This window comes from Aquila chrysaetos, chromosome 11 (genome assembly GCF_900496995.4).
Source record: "Aquila chrysaetos chrysaetos chromosome 11, bAquChr1.4, whole genome shotgun sequence".
NCBI classification, from domain to species: Eukaryota; Metazoa; Chordata; class Aves; order Accipitriformes; family Accipitridae; genus Aquila; species Aquila chrysaetos.
Window position 1 is genome coordinate 39,793,958 of NC_044014.1, and position 16,916 is coordinate 39,810,873.

At 48.8% G+C, this 16,916-nt stretch overlaps 1 protein-coding gene across 1 annotated transcript in view; it reads right to left on the reverse strand.

The window, feature by feature from the left end:
- The window catches only part of COL13A1 (collagen type XIII alpha 1 chain), a 91,097-nt gene that overhangs the window by 41,628 nt on the left and 32,553 nt on the right, over nucleotides 1-16,916 (reverse strand). The window contains 10 exon segments of the mRNA XM_041127085.1: nucleotides 1,212-1,277; nucleotides 5,256-5,282; nucleotides 5,570-5,596; nucleotides 5,704-5,730; nucleotides 6,828-6,854; nucleotides 7,965-7,991; nucleotides 9,464-9,499; nucleotides 13,165-13,215; nucleotides 14,981-15,007; nucleotides 15,644-15,679. Coding sequence (XP_040983019.1) covers nucleotides 1,212-1,277; nucleotides 5,256-5,282; nucleotides 5,570-5,596; nucleotides 5,704-5,730; nucleotides 6,828-6,854; nucleotides 7,965-7,991; nucleotides 9,464-9,499; nucleotides 13,165-13,215; nucleotides 14,981-15,007; nucleotides 15,644-15,679 — 351 coding nt within the window.

A 16,916-nucleotide genomic window follows, 5' to 3' on the forward strand; every position in this document is an offset into this window, starting at 1 on the left:
TTTTTCTTAGTATTCATACATTGGGCTCCTGGAATTGCCTGGTGCTGGCAGATCTGTAGGAGTGGATTACACTTTGTTGCACTTAGAGAATGAATACAGCAACGCCAAAACCGATTGTGGCAAAATTCTCCGGTGAAGTTAGCCTCTGGGGACAGAGGGAATTTGCAGCCCTGGCTGACGACAGGATGCGGGGCAGCTATTCAAGTTTCCCACTTCATCCTGGATACGAACTTCAGCTTTCAAAGCCTTCCCAAGAGGTCAGTCCTTGGCCTGGCTCTCCAGACTGTCACTCTGAAGGGCAACCAGCGCAAGCCGTGGGGTTTGTGCGGTTCGAATGCTGAATCGACAGAAACTGAACTGAGACCATGGGCTCAAGCGATAGGGTCAGGATTTTGCCAGCCCTGGGCAAAGACCAGGCACCTCGTGGTAAAGGCCTGCAGTGCAGACTGCAGTTCATTGCTAGCATCTGACTGTCTAGACAGGCAGGGGGGTGACAAAACCCAGCCACTTAATAGAGGGTGCCCAGCACACTTCAGCGGGGTAATTACAGCATTTTGTCCACACAGGAAAGTTAATCCCAACTGATGGAACGAGGGAGCTTAAAGTGGGCTCATTAAAATCTACATGCACTCTGACTACGGACACTCTTATTCACTATTTGTACATCCATAATTCACTTTATGAATTCATGCCCAAACTTAAACTAAACTAAACATGAATTATGGCCCTGGAAACCAAAATAAATGTGTTTACACAAAGATTTAATGCAATTTAATGAAACCATTATAAAAGCTTATTTAAACACTTTTTCCCAAGTGTCTCAGACTAGACTAGCCCTTAGAAGAAGCGTTTGCCTATTCATTCATCCCAGTTAAATTTCACAGACATTAGCTGCATTTCAGCAAGAGGTTTCTAAACTCTTCTGGAGATTGAATATGCAGGAACTGACTCCTTAAGGTAGGAGACTGCTTGTCGACAGTCCCGAGAACAGTTTCATGGCCCATTTCTTTTAGTTTAAAAAACTGGCTTCACTGCATTTCTTTTTAGCCACATTATCACATCAAAGATTTCCTCCGCTTCAAAGAAAGTCCCTCAGCTCTGCCCGAACCTCTTGGAAACCCCTCTGTAGGGGAAGAAAGACAGGTAGCAAGCCGATTAATGGCAAGCATCAGGGTAAGCTTAGAAACAGGCAACAAGGAGGAGAAGTCTACCTGGAAAGTGCGTCTCTTTATGACCGGAGGTGGAGCCAGCCGCACTGAATTGAGGAGAGGCAACAGCTGAAGAAGATCAAACCAGAAGGTCGCAGGGCAAAGGAGGCCGTTAGGGCACCAAGAGTCAGAGAGCAGACAGGGGAGAGAACAGAGAAGAGGGGAACAGAGAAATTGCCGTGAAAATAAACCCGCGCGTGAGAGCCGCGCACGGAGGGCACGCAGCACAGGTACCTGCCGGCAGACCTCTGAGCTCCTCCGCGCCGTGCGTTGCTCACGGGGAGACTTGCCATGTGCCAGCCCTGGCAGGTGCAGGGTGGCCACCCGCCAACCTGACGCTCCCGCTGCACAGAGCTTTTACCACTTTCTCTGCTTGGAAATAAAACTTACCCAGGGGATTTTTGACTCAGCTCCACTGATCTCCTCAGGCAGTATTTACTGCAAGACGTCCCCCCCCCGCTGGCTCTGCTAAGCTCTCCGGTGACAGGACTGTTTCTCTCAATTTCTCTTCATCAGATTTGAGGCAACTATCACAATGACAGTTTTCTCCAAGTTTTCCACATGCGGTTTCCTAGCTCTATCCATCTTCCCTTACAAGAAACATGGTGTATCTCCAAGCCTCACCCTTCCTCGGGGTGTGGAAGGGAGTGGAGAGAGGCTAGCTGGGGACAGCAGCAGGTATCAGGGCCAGCAAACAGGTCCTGGCATGGTTCAATTAGCTGGGCAGGCATAACCCTCATGGCCAAGGGAGAAGACTAGGCCTTGGTGCCTGAGCCCTGAGCAGGGTTATTGCCTTGGGAGCCTGTGCATTGCTTTTCCTTGTTTAATAGTAACATCAGCCTCTGACTGCTTATAGCCAGGAATGCTGCCTTAGGGCACAAAGCTGACCCGGACACACAGAAATCAAATGCACTAAAGCTCAGGAGCATTTGTTCATCCTTCTGGTGTATCCAGTTTCCACTTGCATGCATGCTGCTGTCACCCTGGCACCCACCGTGCCGGCTCCAGGCCCAGGAATGCTCCTCTAGCCTGATCTACTTTCCTGTTCCTATCAGTTTTCCATTGAAGCTGCTCTTGATTTACACAGGGAGAAGAGAAAGAGGCTTTCCGTGCTCAGGCACAAAAATGTGTCCCCGTGTGCAACGTTTCCCCACGTGAGCTGTGCACTTAGATCTGAGAGGTGTGCCCATAGGTCTCCCACCACAGTAACCGTACGCATCCAAGCAGTGCACTTTAATCCCTTTAAACATCGTTCTTCGTGTTTGCAGAGAAAGCAAGGATCCAGTCCTGTTGCAAAGTGAAGTGGCAAACCGATATTACAGCATCATCGCTCTGTGATCAGGCAGTTGTGTTTGAATGCACTGATCCAGACAGCCAGAAGCTATCACAACAAAAGCAGTGCTGCTGGAAAATCAGTTAGGCTGATTTTATCTGAAGGAAATCCTTTTCTTTCCAAAAGACAGTGCAGGAGGCCCTGTAGCTCAGGAGAGCGTTTAGGACTGCACTGATGTTCTCAAGGGGGATGTTGCTGTAAATCCCCACACCCTCATGCTAGGTGTGCCCAGCATGTCTGCACCAGTGAGCCAGACCCAGCTGAGCTGGCTTTGCCTGGCTCCTCAAGTGCTGAAGTGTACCTAAAATATTATGCAGCTTACAGAGAAGCAGAGGGAGGGTGCTGGAAAGGATAAGGAGGAAAATGGAGAGAAGCAGTCCTGAAAACAGAGGCAAGACCCAGCAATGGATTCAGGTGCAGGTAGGAGAGTTTAGAGAAGAAACCTGAAGCCTCTTCCACCCAGCTCCTGCCCTGTCCCCTCTGTGTCCCAACAGCAAGTTTGTTTCAGAAGGCAGCGTGCAATATTGGATCCGCATCCTCGTGCCTTTGCATCAGAACTGGGTCCTGTCAGATCATTACCCCACAAACCTTCAGCGTAAGGATCTGGTTAGAGCGCAGGGCTGCAAGGGTGGTACTTAGGTATTCCTAGGGGACAGTGAAGACAGGTGACACAAATGGGGTCAGTTAGACACATGGCATTTCTGAGAGCAGATGGAGCACAGCTGGTCCCCCCTTTCCCTGAGCTGAGCACCCTTCCCCAGCGCAGCACTTCAGAGCAGCTCGAACGGCCAGCCCACACCAAATGGGTAGCCCCGTGCCTGGGCTAGTCCCTCACACCAGTGCAGGCCATACAGACTCATAGAGAAAAAAAAAATAGGAAACTACAACACGAGCCGAGGCATACATCCTAACCTTATATTTCCTTCCTAAGAAAACAAAGACGAAACAAAACTGAAACAACATCCCTGGTTTTTCAGGATGCTGGTTTTCATTTCCTTGCCCAGGACATCTGACAAAGGACCTTGTCAACCAGTAAAGCAAGAAAAAATTGCAATTCAGTCAGATGTGTAGCATTTTTACAACAAGGGTCATCCTAATTTTCATTTTGGGAAGAAGAGAGGGAACTGCTGATTTGCGCCTGTGACCAGACCCTTCAGGACAGCCCACCCTTGAGCTGATCTGAGGACAATCACCCTTCCCGTGACCACGTCTCTGCCTTGGAACGACTCGTGGGCTTTTTAAAATGTTAAGCTTGCTGCCTCATGAGACCAGAAACACCTCCATGAGAGGTAAGGAAATGTCACCAGGTTTGCTGGGATGTGAGGCTTTGCACTCGCCCTTTCTCCCCTGTCACAGCCCTGCAGCGTGTCACCCTGGGGTGCCTACAACCCCAACCCACCAAACCAGTGTGCCTTTGTCCCCAGGTCTGAGCCCAGGCTACTACCAGTGATGCACAATCTGCATCTCCGTTTCCCAGTGTTGCTGTGGGTCCTGCCACTGCTTTTCACCTTGAGGACTGAGGACAGTCGGAGCCAAGGGCTGTAACAGGAACCCAGGACACCGCTCGGGTGAACATTGTTGTTAGCTTCTTTTTAACATAACAATCTAGTGAGCTGGCTCACCTAAATAAACACAGCTGACCGGCTATTATTGTACTGGGACTGGCACATACCTACGGCCCCCTTCTCCCAGGCTGCCAGCCGAGCTCTCTCCCCTGCCTCTGCTGCTCAGAGCATCCAGGGCCCTGCTCTCTCGGGGCCAGGGACCAGAGCCCAGCTAATTGTCCAGAGGCCCGTCAAAAATAAACAGAAAGCCCTTAAGCCTGTCTCCCTGTACACCCAGATTACAAATTCCAGCCACTTCATATGATGTCGTTCCAATGCATTTCCAGTGGATTTTCAGCACTCCAGTTGTTTTTAGAGCTGGTTAAATTTTACCACTGTAATCCCCTCAAACCCCATGATGTACTCTCTCCTCTCTTGGCTGCAGTAAGTGCCAGCCAGGCCAGGATGAAGAGGCAAGTGGGGCAACATCCTGACTTTCATTAAATAGTTGCTGGCATCAACCCTTCTTCTCTGCCTCTTCTTTGGAGGCAGAAAGCCCACCAGGCTGGGGGACCAGCTTACCAGGGACTGTGGCCAGGGGTGGTCAAGGCAGGGAGCACAACCCTTCCTCTTGTCTCTATGCAGGGTTGAGACCAGCATGAGGGAGAAGAAAAAGGGACGAATGACGACAGTTTCCCTGAGGTCTGCAAACCCCGCACTGCTCCTGGCCAGGCAACCGCAGCAGAGGCTGTGGAAGCAGGATGGAGCTGGTGCAGCAGCACAAGGTGTGAGTGGGTGACCTCTACTCCTCCAGAAACGCCAGGTTTCGTTGGGTTTTGGAGTGAGGACACGGACCTTTCCCGCTCCGGCACAGAGCATGGAAGGGTCTCCAGGAAGCAGCAATGACAGCATTTAGCTGGGGGTCAGCCCTGGTGGGTAGGAACAGACCGGAGAACCAACATCCCTTCTGGAAAACCAACATCCCTCCTGGAAAACCTTATCTGCTGCTTTTCTGTGAAACACATCAATCAGCCGAGCACTGCCCTCGGGGCCCAGATGACGCAGCTTGTTAATGAAACGATCTATATTTCCAACAAAAAGCCATTCAAACGAAGGAGGATTAACATGCAGGAAGGCACGGGACAGACGATAATAACACTAATGACTTACCCTGTGCGGGTACTCTGCACACTGACCCTGTGAAAGAAGGGGATTAAAAGGAAAGAGTTTAAACCACGAACAGAGAGGACCAAAATAGACACATGGGGTCAGATCCAGAAGGTGTAAATCATTGTGACTGTATTGAATTCAGTGCAGCTACGCCAGTTTGCACCCAACAAGCGCCCTGCCTCCTGTCCCGTATCCCCAGAGCCCTCTCTTCTTGCTGTATTTCTCAGCCACTCAAAGTCAGACCGAGCAGCACCAAGTCCCTTCCATGCACACTTCTTACATTTAATTTTCAACATGTGTCCCATTAAAGTTACCTTTTCTCCTTTTTGTCCTGGGGGTCCCTGTGAAAGAAAAGTGATAAAAAAGGCCTCAGTAAATGAAGGAGTTCAGTGCATGCAAGGGGAAAGGGATTAGGAGGAGGTGTGATTGCAAGAGATGGGATACTTACGGGTTGTCCCCTGGGACCTGCAGCACCCTTTAAAGAAACATAGTCATGAATGCGAGATGGATTCCCATTTACAGTGACAAGAAGACAAAAACTCTCAGCGTATGGAGTAGGTGGAAACTCAGTTTTTAAAAACAATTGTGGAGAAAATTCCCAAGAGAGATCTGGGTTCTCTTTGTTACTCTGGAGGAGTGAAAATGCACACATGTTCTGGCTGCACCGCGGGGGGGAATTATTAAAAGGACAGGGGAAAAATCATCAGGAAAACACACCCTTATTGTTCCCAGGACCTCAGTTGCCAGCGCGTCTCCTTGGTCGAGGCACTGGGATGAAACCAAAAGCAGCCAGGACTGAAGCCTGAGCTGCAACTGCCTGAGCTAGGATTGCACAACAGAGGGATGTCAGCTCACCACCCCTCCGCCAAGGAGCGGGGAGGGGGGATCTTCAACATATGCTTGCCAGAGGGTTATATTGACACTCAAGCTCAAAAAACAGAATTAGCAGAAGAAAACATTCAGCATTTCAGTGAGCAAAGGTGACTACAGAGCTGCTAGCTTGGCATACTCGAGTTTGGAGATTTCATCACCAGAGATGTTGAGAGGAACAAGACCGCATTTGGGTTTCCATCAAGTGCAGCCTAAGTTTATCATTTGCAACCAAAAGCATTTTAGTACAATGTACATATGAAACAGAGCTTCAAGAGGGAGAAAAAAACCCACACATTTAATACAAAAAATATGCTTTTTTGTTGTTGTTAGATAAGTTGAAAGCTGCCAGATGGGTTTTCAGAAATCTTTCCATCAACTTTTACTTCTGCCATGAGGCCAACCATGAAAAATGTCAGCTCCCAGAGTATATTTAAAGAACATAATTGCTAACTGCAAGGAAAACATATCCCATGCATAACTAAAGAGTTGCTGTTGTGACATGATGAATCTGATAGCCATAATGTAAAAATTACAGATGTGTGTCCCAGCACTGCTATTATGAAGTTACAGAATTAGGGACGCAGCTAGTGCATTAGCTGAGCTAAGATCGCTACCCTGCCTATGAGCTCATTTCCAGCTAAGAGGCAACGTCATTTCAAACCAACGCGTCACCCGCAGGCAAACATATATTTTTTTTACCATCTCCCCCTTCTGTCCAGGATGACCCTGCAAAAGAAAGAAAACACACATCAGCTTCGGCCACTGCAGTCTCTAGAAGATGTTGACTTAACCCACTTACCCCTTGCCTCAGGAAGCACCCACAATTACTATACCTTGTCAAGGGAGGTGCAACACCACGCAGGTGGAGCTTTGCTCAGACACCTAACAGGACACCGTTCCCTGCTACCCCAAACGCTGAGAACAAAGCTCTGGAGGATGAATACGGGGTGCAAAGGCTCTGCGGGGCATGGCTGGGACACAGTTAAGCCCCCCTCGGGCTGGCAGAGCAGCTTCAGCTGAGTGCAGTGCACTGCACCTTGCTGGGGCTCACGTGTGTGTCACCAGAGCAGTACAAGAGAGACGCTGCTGGGTCTCTTTTGAGGGTGATGTTCCTCATGGCAAAATCAGGGTCCAGTTGTAGGAAATTGAGTGCCAGAGGTATGTGCTACCAGCTCATTCTCCATTACAGCATGGCTGGAGGAATTGTGGTGGGGAACTTGGCTAAGTGGATGCCTGGAGCTATGGGTTTCATGTCAGCTGGGTTCATAGGGAAGTAGCTGTATTTGTGTCTAGCTCTCTGAAGGATGGGAAGAACTTCTCTCTCTCTCTCTCTCTCACAAAGCTGATTATAAGGAGGCTCTAAGGACAGCATCGAGGTCTTCATAGGGTCCTTTCCTCTTCTACTGCAACTCTTTGCAGCATAGCAGCAAAGAGAAAGAAGCTGTAGGGTCGACTTCAAATGAAGCTGTCGGCTAAGGCAGAAGGCTGGTGCCTAGGGGACCTGCTCTGTCTGATTCAGGGTGGGAGTGCCTGCTAAGGCTTCCCCTGCAGCAGCCAGGCTGTTGCACTTGTGAAGTGTTATTTTATAGATTTGCCTAGAAAGGAAGCAGCCACACTCTGCCTTCCCTAATCTCCTGACTCCTGCATCTCCCCCAAGGCATCTGTGGTATCCTCCCGCCTGCCAACCTTCTAATTTTCTTTTAATCCATGCATGTGCATGACATTGCAAAATAATCCTCTTAAAAAAACATACTTTATAACACGCAGGCTGGCAGTGGGACAGTGGGACCTAGCAGGAGGCAGGGCAGAAAGCCTTGAGGGAAGCTGTTTGCTTACCGGTTTGCCGTCCAAGCCAATAGGGCCCTGAAATAAAAAAGGAGAAATGATGAGAAATGCTTTCACTGGGGTGTCTGTCCATCCGACCCAGCAAGCACTATGTGTCACAAGATTGCACGGACCGGGGAAAGGATGTAGAGGTGAGGTGACTCTCTGCCCTCCCGCCGAGTCCTGGCAGGTCCCTGGCCCACTGGGTACCAGCCCAGCTTCCTGATTGCTTCTGCAGGGACCTGCTCACTGTCAGCCCATTTCAGCTGCAATGCAGGAAAAGAGAAGGGAAGGGAGGAAGGATTCACGGGCAATTTGCAAAAAACCCTCAGCATTTCAAATTTTGCAGCATCCTGTAAACTAGTTGGAAATCAGCAGTTTTCTTGAGACTTTGATTCAAAAAGGCACCCACCTTTGGGGAAAGAGGAATTTTTGCAAATGATAGAATAATAAAAGTGTCCCAGGGAACAGGTGACATACAGCTCGGCAGCATGTTGAAGGTACTATTTGATGAGAAACAGGCTCCGCAGAGCACTGTCCCACCCGGCACTTTCTCATGAGCTGGGCTGATTTGTTTTCTGTTCCTCCAAAAGCCAAAGACCACAAAGGCCTGGAGAGATCTGCTTCTCCTCAGCCCAGGGGCAGCTCACAGCCCCCCTTTTCGCAAAGGGCAGAGCCTCAGAGCCCTGTCAGACGGCTCGGAAGCTGCCAATTCCTCCCATTTTCCAGGCGTGAGAGTCTCCCCCGCAGACCTGCTCTGGCACATCGCGTGTCCTGGAGCAGCAGCTGAGTTGCCTGGTGGGAGCAGGGATGCAGGGGGTGTTTGTGTTTGCCTTAGGCTTCCTAGTTGTCCAGGATAAATGCATAAGAATAAATAGCAACTGTTTGAGTTCTCCAGCAGCCTCAATGTTTCAGAGAGTGTTGCCAGCAACTGTAGGACTGAAAGGAAATTTGCTTTGTCCTGGGCTTTTTTTCCATTCCCTTGCCCATCTGTAACAGTGTTAGAGAAAAATCCCCCCCCCATGCTTTTTGTCCTTTCCCTTTGGCATGAGCAGGGTGTTCAGCCTAGCATGGTCCCCGGCTGACCTGCATCACGCAGGGCCCCATTTGGATCACAGGCGCTTGCTGCTATTGCAGTATCACCTAAAGGCTCAATTAAGGTTGGAATTTCACCTACCTAGGGTTTTTTTTCTTTCTTTGGGGGTATTTCTTAGGGTGGTTTTCTTTTGCTGAACAGATCTGGCTTCAGCTATGTTATTTTAACACTTGGGGTTTTTTTTAAATTAATTTCCTTTCGGAGTTGTGTGGTTTGGTGGTTTTTTTTTTCCCCAAGTATCATTTAAAAGAAAAAAAAAAAAAGAAGAAAAACAAATGAAGAAAAAATTACTTTTTCCAGCGATATCAGATCAGGTCCTTGGTTTCAGACAGAAATGATGAGATACAGCAAGCACTAATGAGGCTTCCTAGTAATATCACACACCCATACCTCATAAATTAGCAGTTACACTTACCGGGAATCCAGGAAAACCTCTTGTTCCAGGCTGTCCCTGGGAAGGATGAAACGGAGACAGCAGTTTAGAGGAACTGAAGTGGATTTTGATGGACCCTAAGTCCTCTCTACGGAGCCTTTCCTCTAGCCTCTGCCCATTTATCCTGCGACTCTCTTCAGAGTTACCCAAGACCCAATTCCCCTCCAAGGGGAAAGCGTCTTGGGAAGGAAGGGAAATCTCTCATCCCCACTCCAATTTGTACAGGGCCAAGAAAATGCTGGAGCAGGTCCAGTTTGGACTGCAAACAGCTTCCTTGAAGTTTCTACATTAATTAAATGGGTGTCCCTAGCCCATACACTAGGCTTTTGGAGTATATTCCAGAGGTTGAGCTCATTTTATGGCAATTCTTGCTGCCATAAACTGGAGGCGTTTAGTGCAGGGTGCTGCTCTGTGCAAGACAACCCTTGCAGGTCACTGGTGTCTAAATACAGCCATCCCTCTTCTCCTCCCCTCATCTCATGTCCCAGTGCATTCATTTCCCTCACAAACAATTCTGGAGGAGAGATGATTTTTTTTTTCTTTTCTGTTTTTTTCCTCTGAGAGCTAAGAGAAAAAAGAGAGTTAGGTAGTGTGATGAGAGGAACATGAGCATCAAGTTCTTTCCCCTGCCTCTTTCTGGCTAGCCAGCATTGGCTACCAGTTTGGGAAGAGGTACAGCAAACACTGGCTTGGGATGTGTTTGGCAGCTTCTTCATCACCCACTTGAAAACACTGAAAAAAAGAAAATGTCCTGACTGTTAATTTTTCATAGTTCTTCAGTTTCTGGAACCTGTGACATCCCAGGTCACAGTTACCCTAGATTTGTGGGTATCCAGTAAAGATACTATTTTACTTAAGGATTTTTTAATCTCAGTTTCCTGAAAAATGTGTGAGCCAAGTCAGGAAGCAATATGGACCAGACTTCAGCAGATCTGGAAGCACACCCATGTAGATGGAAACAGCAGGATGAGGTGAATCCTGTACCACGCTCATTGAGTGACCGCTGCGGCATCTTGCCTTCCCTGAAAGCCATACTACGATGCCAAAAAGCCCAGGTTTCTTATGTATTTTCATGCTTTGCTTTGGGGAAGAAAATGCTTTCTTAGGCAATTTGAGATACCATGACTAGACTCTGAGTCCCACAAGGGTTTCCTAGGAAAGAGCTGAGTATAAACAAGGGTTTGCTTCTGAAAAGAAAGGCACAGGGGTACATCTCTGCCTTAACCAGAGCGATCTTGTGTGGTGCCGAGGAAAGGGAAGGGGAAGGAAGGAAAGGGCCTGCTGTTCTGCAAGGCTGAGGTTTGCCACAGCAAAGCAATGATAATCCCTTGGGAGAGAGCTCAGAGCCACGTTGGCAGGAAAAACCTTCACCTTCAGGTTACCTCTCCTCCAGACTCCCTCTATCTGCAGAAAAACTCAATGAAGGTTTACCCCTTAAGAGGATGGGGCCAAATAATCTCTTTGCAGAGTTTGAGGGATGCCCCTACCACACAATGCCTCATGTTGCACTAAACAGTTCTGGTTTTATGCACAATGCTACCAGGACCTAATCGCATTTGCACTGTTTTTTTAGTTCTGCAAAGTTGAACTTGGTCAGCTTTGCTTTGCAAGATACATATAAAACCACCTGGTCCTGTTGGCCAGTGACCAGGAGGGAAGATAGGCTATAAATTCAAGGATCTGTCCACCAGTGGTTTCTGAAAAGGTAAGAACCAAGAGAAGCCTAGCCACAATTCATTAATTTTGGTTCCCTGTTCGACACCTCCCTGGACAAGAAGTGCTAAAAAAAGAATTAGGGAGAAAACCTGGAAATGGTGCAATTTGGCTTCCTCTGTAGACTACAGACTGCTGCCTCTTTCTCCTTGGAGGACAGCAGAGTGATTTGCACGGTATCAGGCCAAAACAACAGTTCAGCAGCGAGCGATTCCAAGAGACTGTTTTTGTTGGGTGGCTGTTTTTCCTTGTCTTCTTTTTAAAATGTTGATCACATGAAGTATGTAATCCTGGGAGCTGCCAAATCATGGAGACTGTCTGTTTCTGCCACTATCGGCACACTGTCCCTCTCTGGCCAGAAGTTAAGCAGCTCTGAGCTCAAGCGAAAACTTTAACCTCCAAACAAAATCTGGAAACTATTTGTCATCCCACGTCTTTCCGAGTGGCCCCTTGGCCACGGTTTCCGTGTTTGTCTTCAGTGCTCAGCCATCCTTTTGACCTATCACCAGCTCCCTGGGAAACTGGATCATCTTCACAGTAGGCTTTGGGGGTGGAAGTGTGGGGTTGTGCCAGTCCTGGCACCTTGGGGCTTTGACTGGTGTAGGCAAAAGCCCATTTTAAATATCATTTGCCATCTAAGTCTTCTGCTGCTTTGGAGATGCAACGTGTCCTGCACTTTTCCAAACAGCAGCAAAGGCTGAGGGCCACAGCTTGTGAGAAACAGCAAAAGCGACGGCGCATCTACCCTCCAAAATCTTCTGTTTGTGGAGCAGGGTGGTCTCACTCGGAGCTTGTCATGGAGAGACCTGCCAGCCCTCCCTCCTCACCTGGCCACGTGGCCAGGGACCATCTGCTGGGTACAAAACACTTGAGGAGACCTGTCTGTGTCTTGGGCTTCGGTTCTGTCACTTCTCAAACTCCAGCATGCTGGGCAGGTGGGCCTGGGAACCAGCAAAGCTGTTTCTTATTAGAAACACTTATCATGGGGCTTTTGGAAAGTTAATTGGAAAGCCAGATGTAGCCACGTGTTTGCACTGCCTAGGTCTCTCTCACTTGACCTCTGCTGTGAAACAAATGTTGCTGGCGGCCCATCCTCTCTGCAGGTCAAGGACGGTGCTCTTCACAGGTTAATCAAAATCGGAAGTGCCCACTGGGAGGGAGAATTGAGTCTCCGGGTCTTTTTTCATGGAAATCTCTGGTGGAGGCTGTGCAGGGATGGAGTGGAGAGGACTGGCTGCATCTGCACAAAAGCAGAGGCTTGATGGCTGACCCACAGCACAAAAACCATCCAGCATTTGGGGATGTTCCATAAATGTTCCAACCCTTCACGTTGGTCTTTTTTTATGACCCTATCCTTGAAAAAAGCTTTGTCTGGCTGACTAGTTGCACCTTGCAGGGACACTTTTGCTGGAAGAGGGTGCAAAATCCTGCCTACACTTTCCTCGGCTCCCCAGCCAGCTAAGGGACTTTCCAGATAGTGCTAACTGTGGTGTCGAAGAGTTTCCAAGACTTTGGGTACTTAACAAGGACCTCTGAACAACTCTGAACTACCCATCTTTGTGAGTTCCCCAGTCACCAGCTTAGCTCTGATCCTGCTTTTCTGCAAAATCAGGGGGGATGTCCTCTGCTAATGAAATCAAAGGCTGAGATTAGCCAGGCAAAGGGCTTATTTTCTCCAAAAGCAGTAGCAGCCCTGTTGCAAGAAGGAAATATTCTTCTTCCTTTTAAATACAGGAATATGGTTTCCTTGCAAGGGAAGGCTTCCTCATTTGTTCTGGAGTATGAGCTGTAATTTCATTATATATAGTATATAATAGCAGTATAAAACCAAGCCTGGCTCAGCATGGGAACCACATTATACAGAGTTTTTGCTCTCTCCAGCTGATGCTGTGTCTTACTGCCCCTCCTAAGTCTTTCCCTGTAACTTGCCCACATCCTGCATCAGTCAAAAATAGAGAAAAGCCACTTACGGGTGGACCACGGGGCCCGATGATAGACATGCCCGCTTCTCCTGGCGCACCCTGCAGAGACACAAGAGGAAGACACAAGACACAGAGAGGAAAAGGGGTGAGAAAAGGAGGAGAGGAAAATACAAAGACAATTATATTCCCATCAAGACCAGGGTTAAATGAGGGTGCTCAAGGTGTGAGACCTTCAGGGCTTATGGGACAGCTGCTATTCTGGCCTCCCACAGCTCTTGCCCCATGCTTTGGGAGAAAAGATGTCATTTGGAGCTACTCAGATGTGCCAGAAAATGGAAGCTGCACAGCAAGGAAAACTATAAACACATAAAACAATTTCTGGTAAAACAGAGGTTCTGCCCCATTACAAGTGTGAAAGATGGCCTAAAACCCTTGCTGTTTCCTTCCTGTGAGTCCAGCAGGACTGTGTCCCACAGAAGAAAGAAAAGAAGAAGGGATGTGCTGGGCTTCAGGGAAATGGGAGCTGCGGGCAACAAACTGGCTGCCTCCAGAAATGCCTTGCTTGTGTGCTTCTCAAACTCAGTTGGGAGGTGGATGAAAACAGCAAAGGCATTGCTGGAAAAGAAAACAGCTGCCTCTCCAGCTCCTAGCCACCCACGACGTGTAACGGGCAGGACATGTCCCCATCTTTGGAAAACATGGTGTATTCCTGAGAGGCAGCTCCAGAAGCATCCAGGACTGGGGAGCTTTGGGAAGGAGCATCCCATAAACCAAGCAGCCTGAGAGCGAGCAGAGCTCTCTGCAAAACAAAGCTGGGGCCTGCCAAGGACCTAGGACTCTCACGGAGGGCTTTGGGGAAGCACAGGCAATCAAGAGTGATTTTTCCGTTGTTTGTTTGTATCTATCTACTGTCCCTTCACGTTGAAAGCTTTGGCCAGAAAGAAATGCAAGGACAAACAGAGAAAAAGCAGGATGGATTCAGGTGGTGAAATCTTGGTCTGTTAGATAATGTTTGTTGGCTCCAATTAGCAAGCAGTAGCTTGAAAGCAAGGAAGGAGAATCTCTGTCCTACCTTGCCCTTCCTTGCTGTGTTTTTCTCTCCTTCTCCTATGAAGAGGAGCAAATGGGCCTGGTATGGCAGTGCACAGATGGTCCCCCTGTCAGGTGAATATTTATCCCTTTCCTAGTTTCTAGACATTGTTATTCAGTTATTCACACACCCCAAACACCTCCATTTTGCTGTTCTCATGGGTGGGAGGTACTCACAGCACTAGGGTAAAATACACTAACGCTGAAATGTCAAAACATGCGGGCCAGCAGTAGGATGCTTTGCAAACTACCACTTCTTTGCAGCTACAAAACACCAATTCGCTGCATGGCAAACAGTTTGTGAGATGGCATCCCACAGACTTAAACTACACCATCAGTTTTCCTTAGGAGGAAGAGGTCCCACCATGTCAGAAATAGGAGCGTGCCATGCCATTTTCTTCCTTGCTATGGCTTACACCAGGGATTGGGCTGGAAGGGAGGTGGAAGGGAGCTGCGGGTTGATTAGGGCAAGTGGAGCGGCCAGCAGGGAAGAAACTCAACAGTTAAAACCCAGGAAGCCTCGAGGGGAGCCCTGCGTGTGCCCGCTGGCTCTTATGCTGTTAGTAAATTGTCATAAACAAGAAACACGGTCTTTGGAGGCTGAGTGGCCTGGAAGGAATTTGGGAGATAAACTCGCACTGCCGGGGAAGAGGGGGCAGCCCAGGGAGGTGAAAGCCCAAAGCTGGCTGCAGCAGTCATGACTGTGACCAGGGAGCTTGGGCTGTCCCAGAGGAGGACAGTCGGGGATGCTATGGGCTGCGAGGAGCTGACTCACCTTCTCTCCGGGTTGCCCTTTTAGTCCCTGGGTCAGTGGCACCCATCGCAGCCACATGCAAGAGGGTGCGGGGGAGGGGGGAAGAGAGAGAGAGAAAGAGAGAGAGAGACAAACACAGGCATCAGTGGCAAGGGCACGCTCCCCCACCCCAAAACCCTGGCTATGGGGCTGGGATGAGTAGGGTGGCCTCAGGTCCTGCCCCAGCCCTCTTCCCCGTCCTAACCCTGGGATGCCCGAGCAAAGAGCAGCTCCAAAATACAGCACTCAGCCAGGCAGGGGATGGCCCCCTTTGCTCAGGGCAGAGTTATTTGGAAAGGGCAGCTGCCGGTGGCAGGCAGGGGTGCGTGTTAGCAAGCCCACAGTTAGCAAGCCCAGCCGGCGCATGAGGTGGCAGCAGGAGGCACCCAACCGGGGGGATGCTGAACCAGAGGCGGGCCTGAGCAATATGGCAGAGGGATGGAAACAGCCCCCCCCCGGCATGTATGCAGTTTTCAGGGCTGGCCACCCTGCTGCGACAAGGAGAGTCCCTCAGGTATGGGGCTCAGGGAGGGTGGCTTTGCTCACGCTGACAGCCACCAAGGATCATCCTGAAAGCCCCCCCAAATTCTTGCGGGTTGGAAGAGGATAGGGAGGACAAGGTACATGCAGGAAGTTTCAACTTACCGGCCGCCCAGGGATCCCCATTGCGCCTTTGTCTCCCTGGCAATTAAGGCAAAATCAGAGGCAATTGGAAACTGGCCAAAAGCAAGGTTATAAAACAGCACAAATGAGCTACGCCACAGACAGGGCTTCATGCTGCGGTGCAAGTGTCCAGGGATTTTGAGAGAAGGAGAGAGCAAGTTAGAGAAAGAGGAAAGTGTGTTTGCATGTGCCCCAAACCTGTCTTTAAGAACGTGCGTAAGCCACCAGTTCACTTGTGCATATGACAAACCAGCACATCTCACAACAGAAATTACATATGGCAATTTAGGCAGCAAAAGAAGGGCAAGAGTTTTCAGTCTAACAAAGTATAATCCCAATTTCCAACACTTCATAAAATCCGGGTCCTGGGAACTGGCTTCCTGCAGTAGCCAACTGTCACATTTTTCTCTTTCTTTACCAAAGTCATCTGGGTGTTAGCTATTTATTTATAGAGTTATCACTTTAAAACAGGATTCTTTTAGACTTGAAAATATAGTCCTGTCCAGAAGCAAGAGAAAAATGTGGGAAAACAAGCTGACACAGGAAAAAGCACGTCTGGAAGAAGACATATGAGCAGCTGTGTTCAGTGTCCTCTACCCCTGTGAGATACTTCCCAGTGCATTGTCAGGGTGTGAACGATCCTAACAGTGGTTTGGGGAATGACTTTGGGTCAGGCGACACTGAACAGAGCCTTGTAAACACATGAACACAAGACCGGTGGCAATTTTCTTCAGCCACTTACCTACAAGGCAGTTTTCTGCCTCTTATAGATAAATTTAACTACGCAATTAAAAAAAAAAAAAAATCAACACCCTCTGCATTCCTGGTCACCAAAATTGAAGGCTGTGCAGATTTGGAAGATAGCAGCTGATTCTTAAAGGATCTCGATGATTATGGCTTCAGTGGTCATGTAGCTTTTTCTCTATACTTTGCAAAAATGACGTGATAATAATCTCTCAGTTCTGTTTCCAGCAATGTTTGGGGTTTCCTTATGTAAAACAGAGTCTCCCTGCCTGTGGCTGCCTGCATCTGTAGACGTAAACCTAGTTTTCTCATTTCTGCAGCTGGAGACGCCAGCCCCATCGGTGCCACCTCTTTGTGCCTTCCCCCATGTTCAGTCCCAACGTGTGTGAATGTAGTCTGAAATCTCTGGAAGGGGAATGCACTTAACTCTATTTGTTTTGCCAGGTGTGCACAGAGGCTCCTTTGGCCATGCATCCCAAACTCAGACATTATTGCCTGGGATCAAATCATT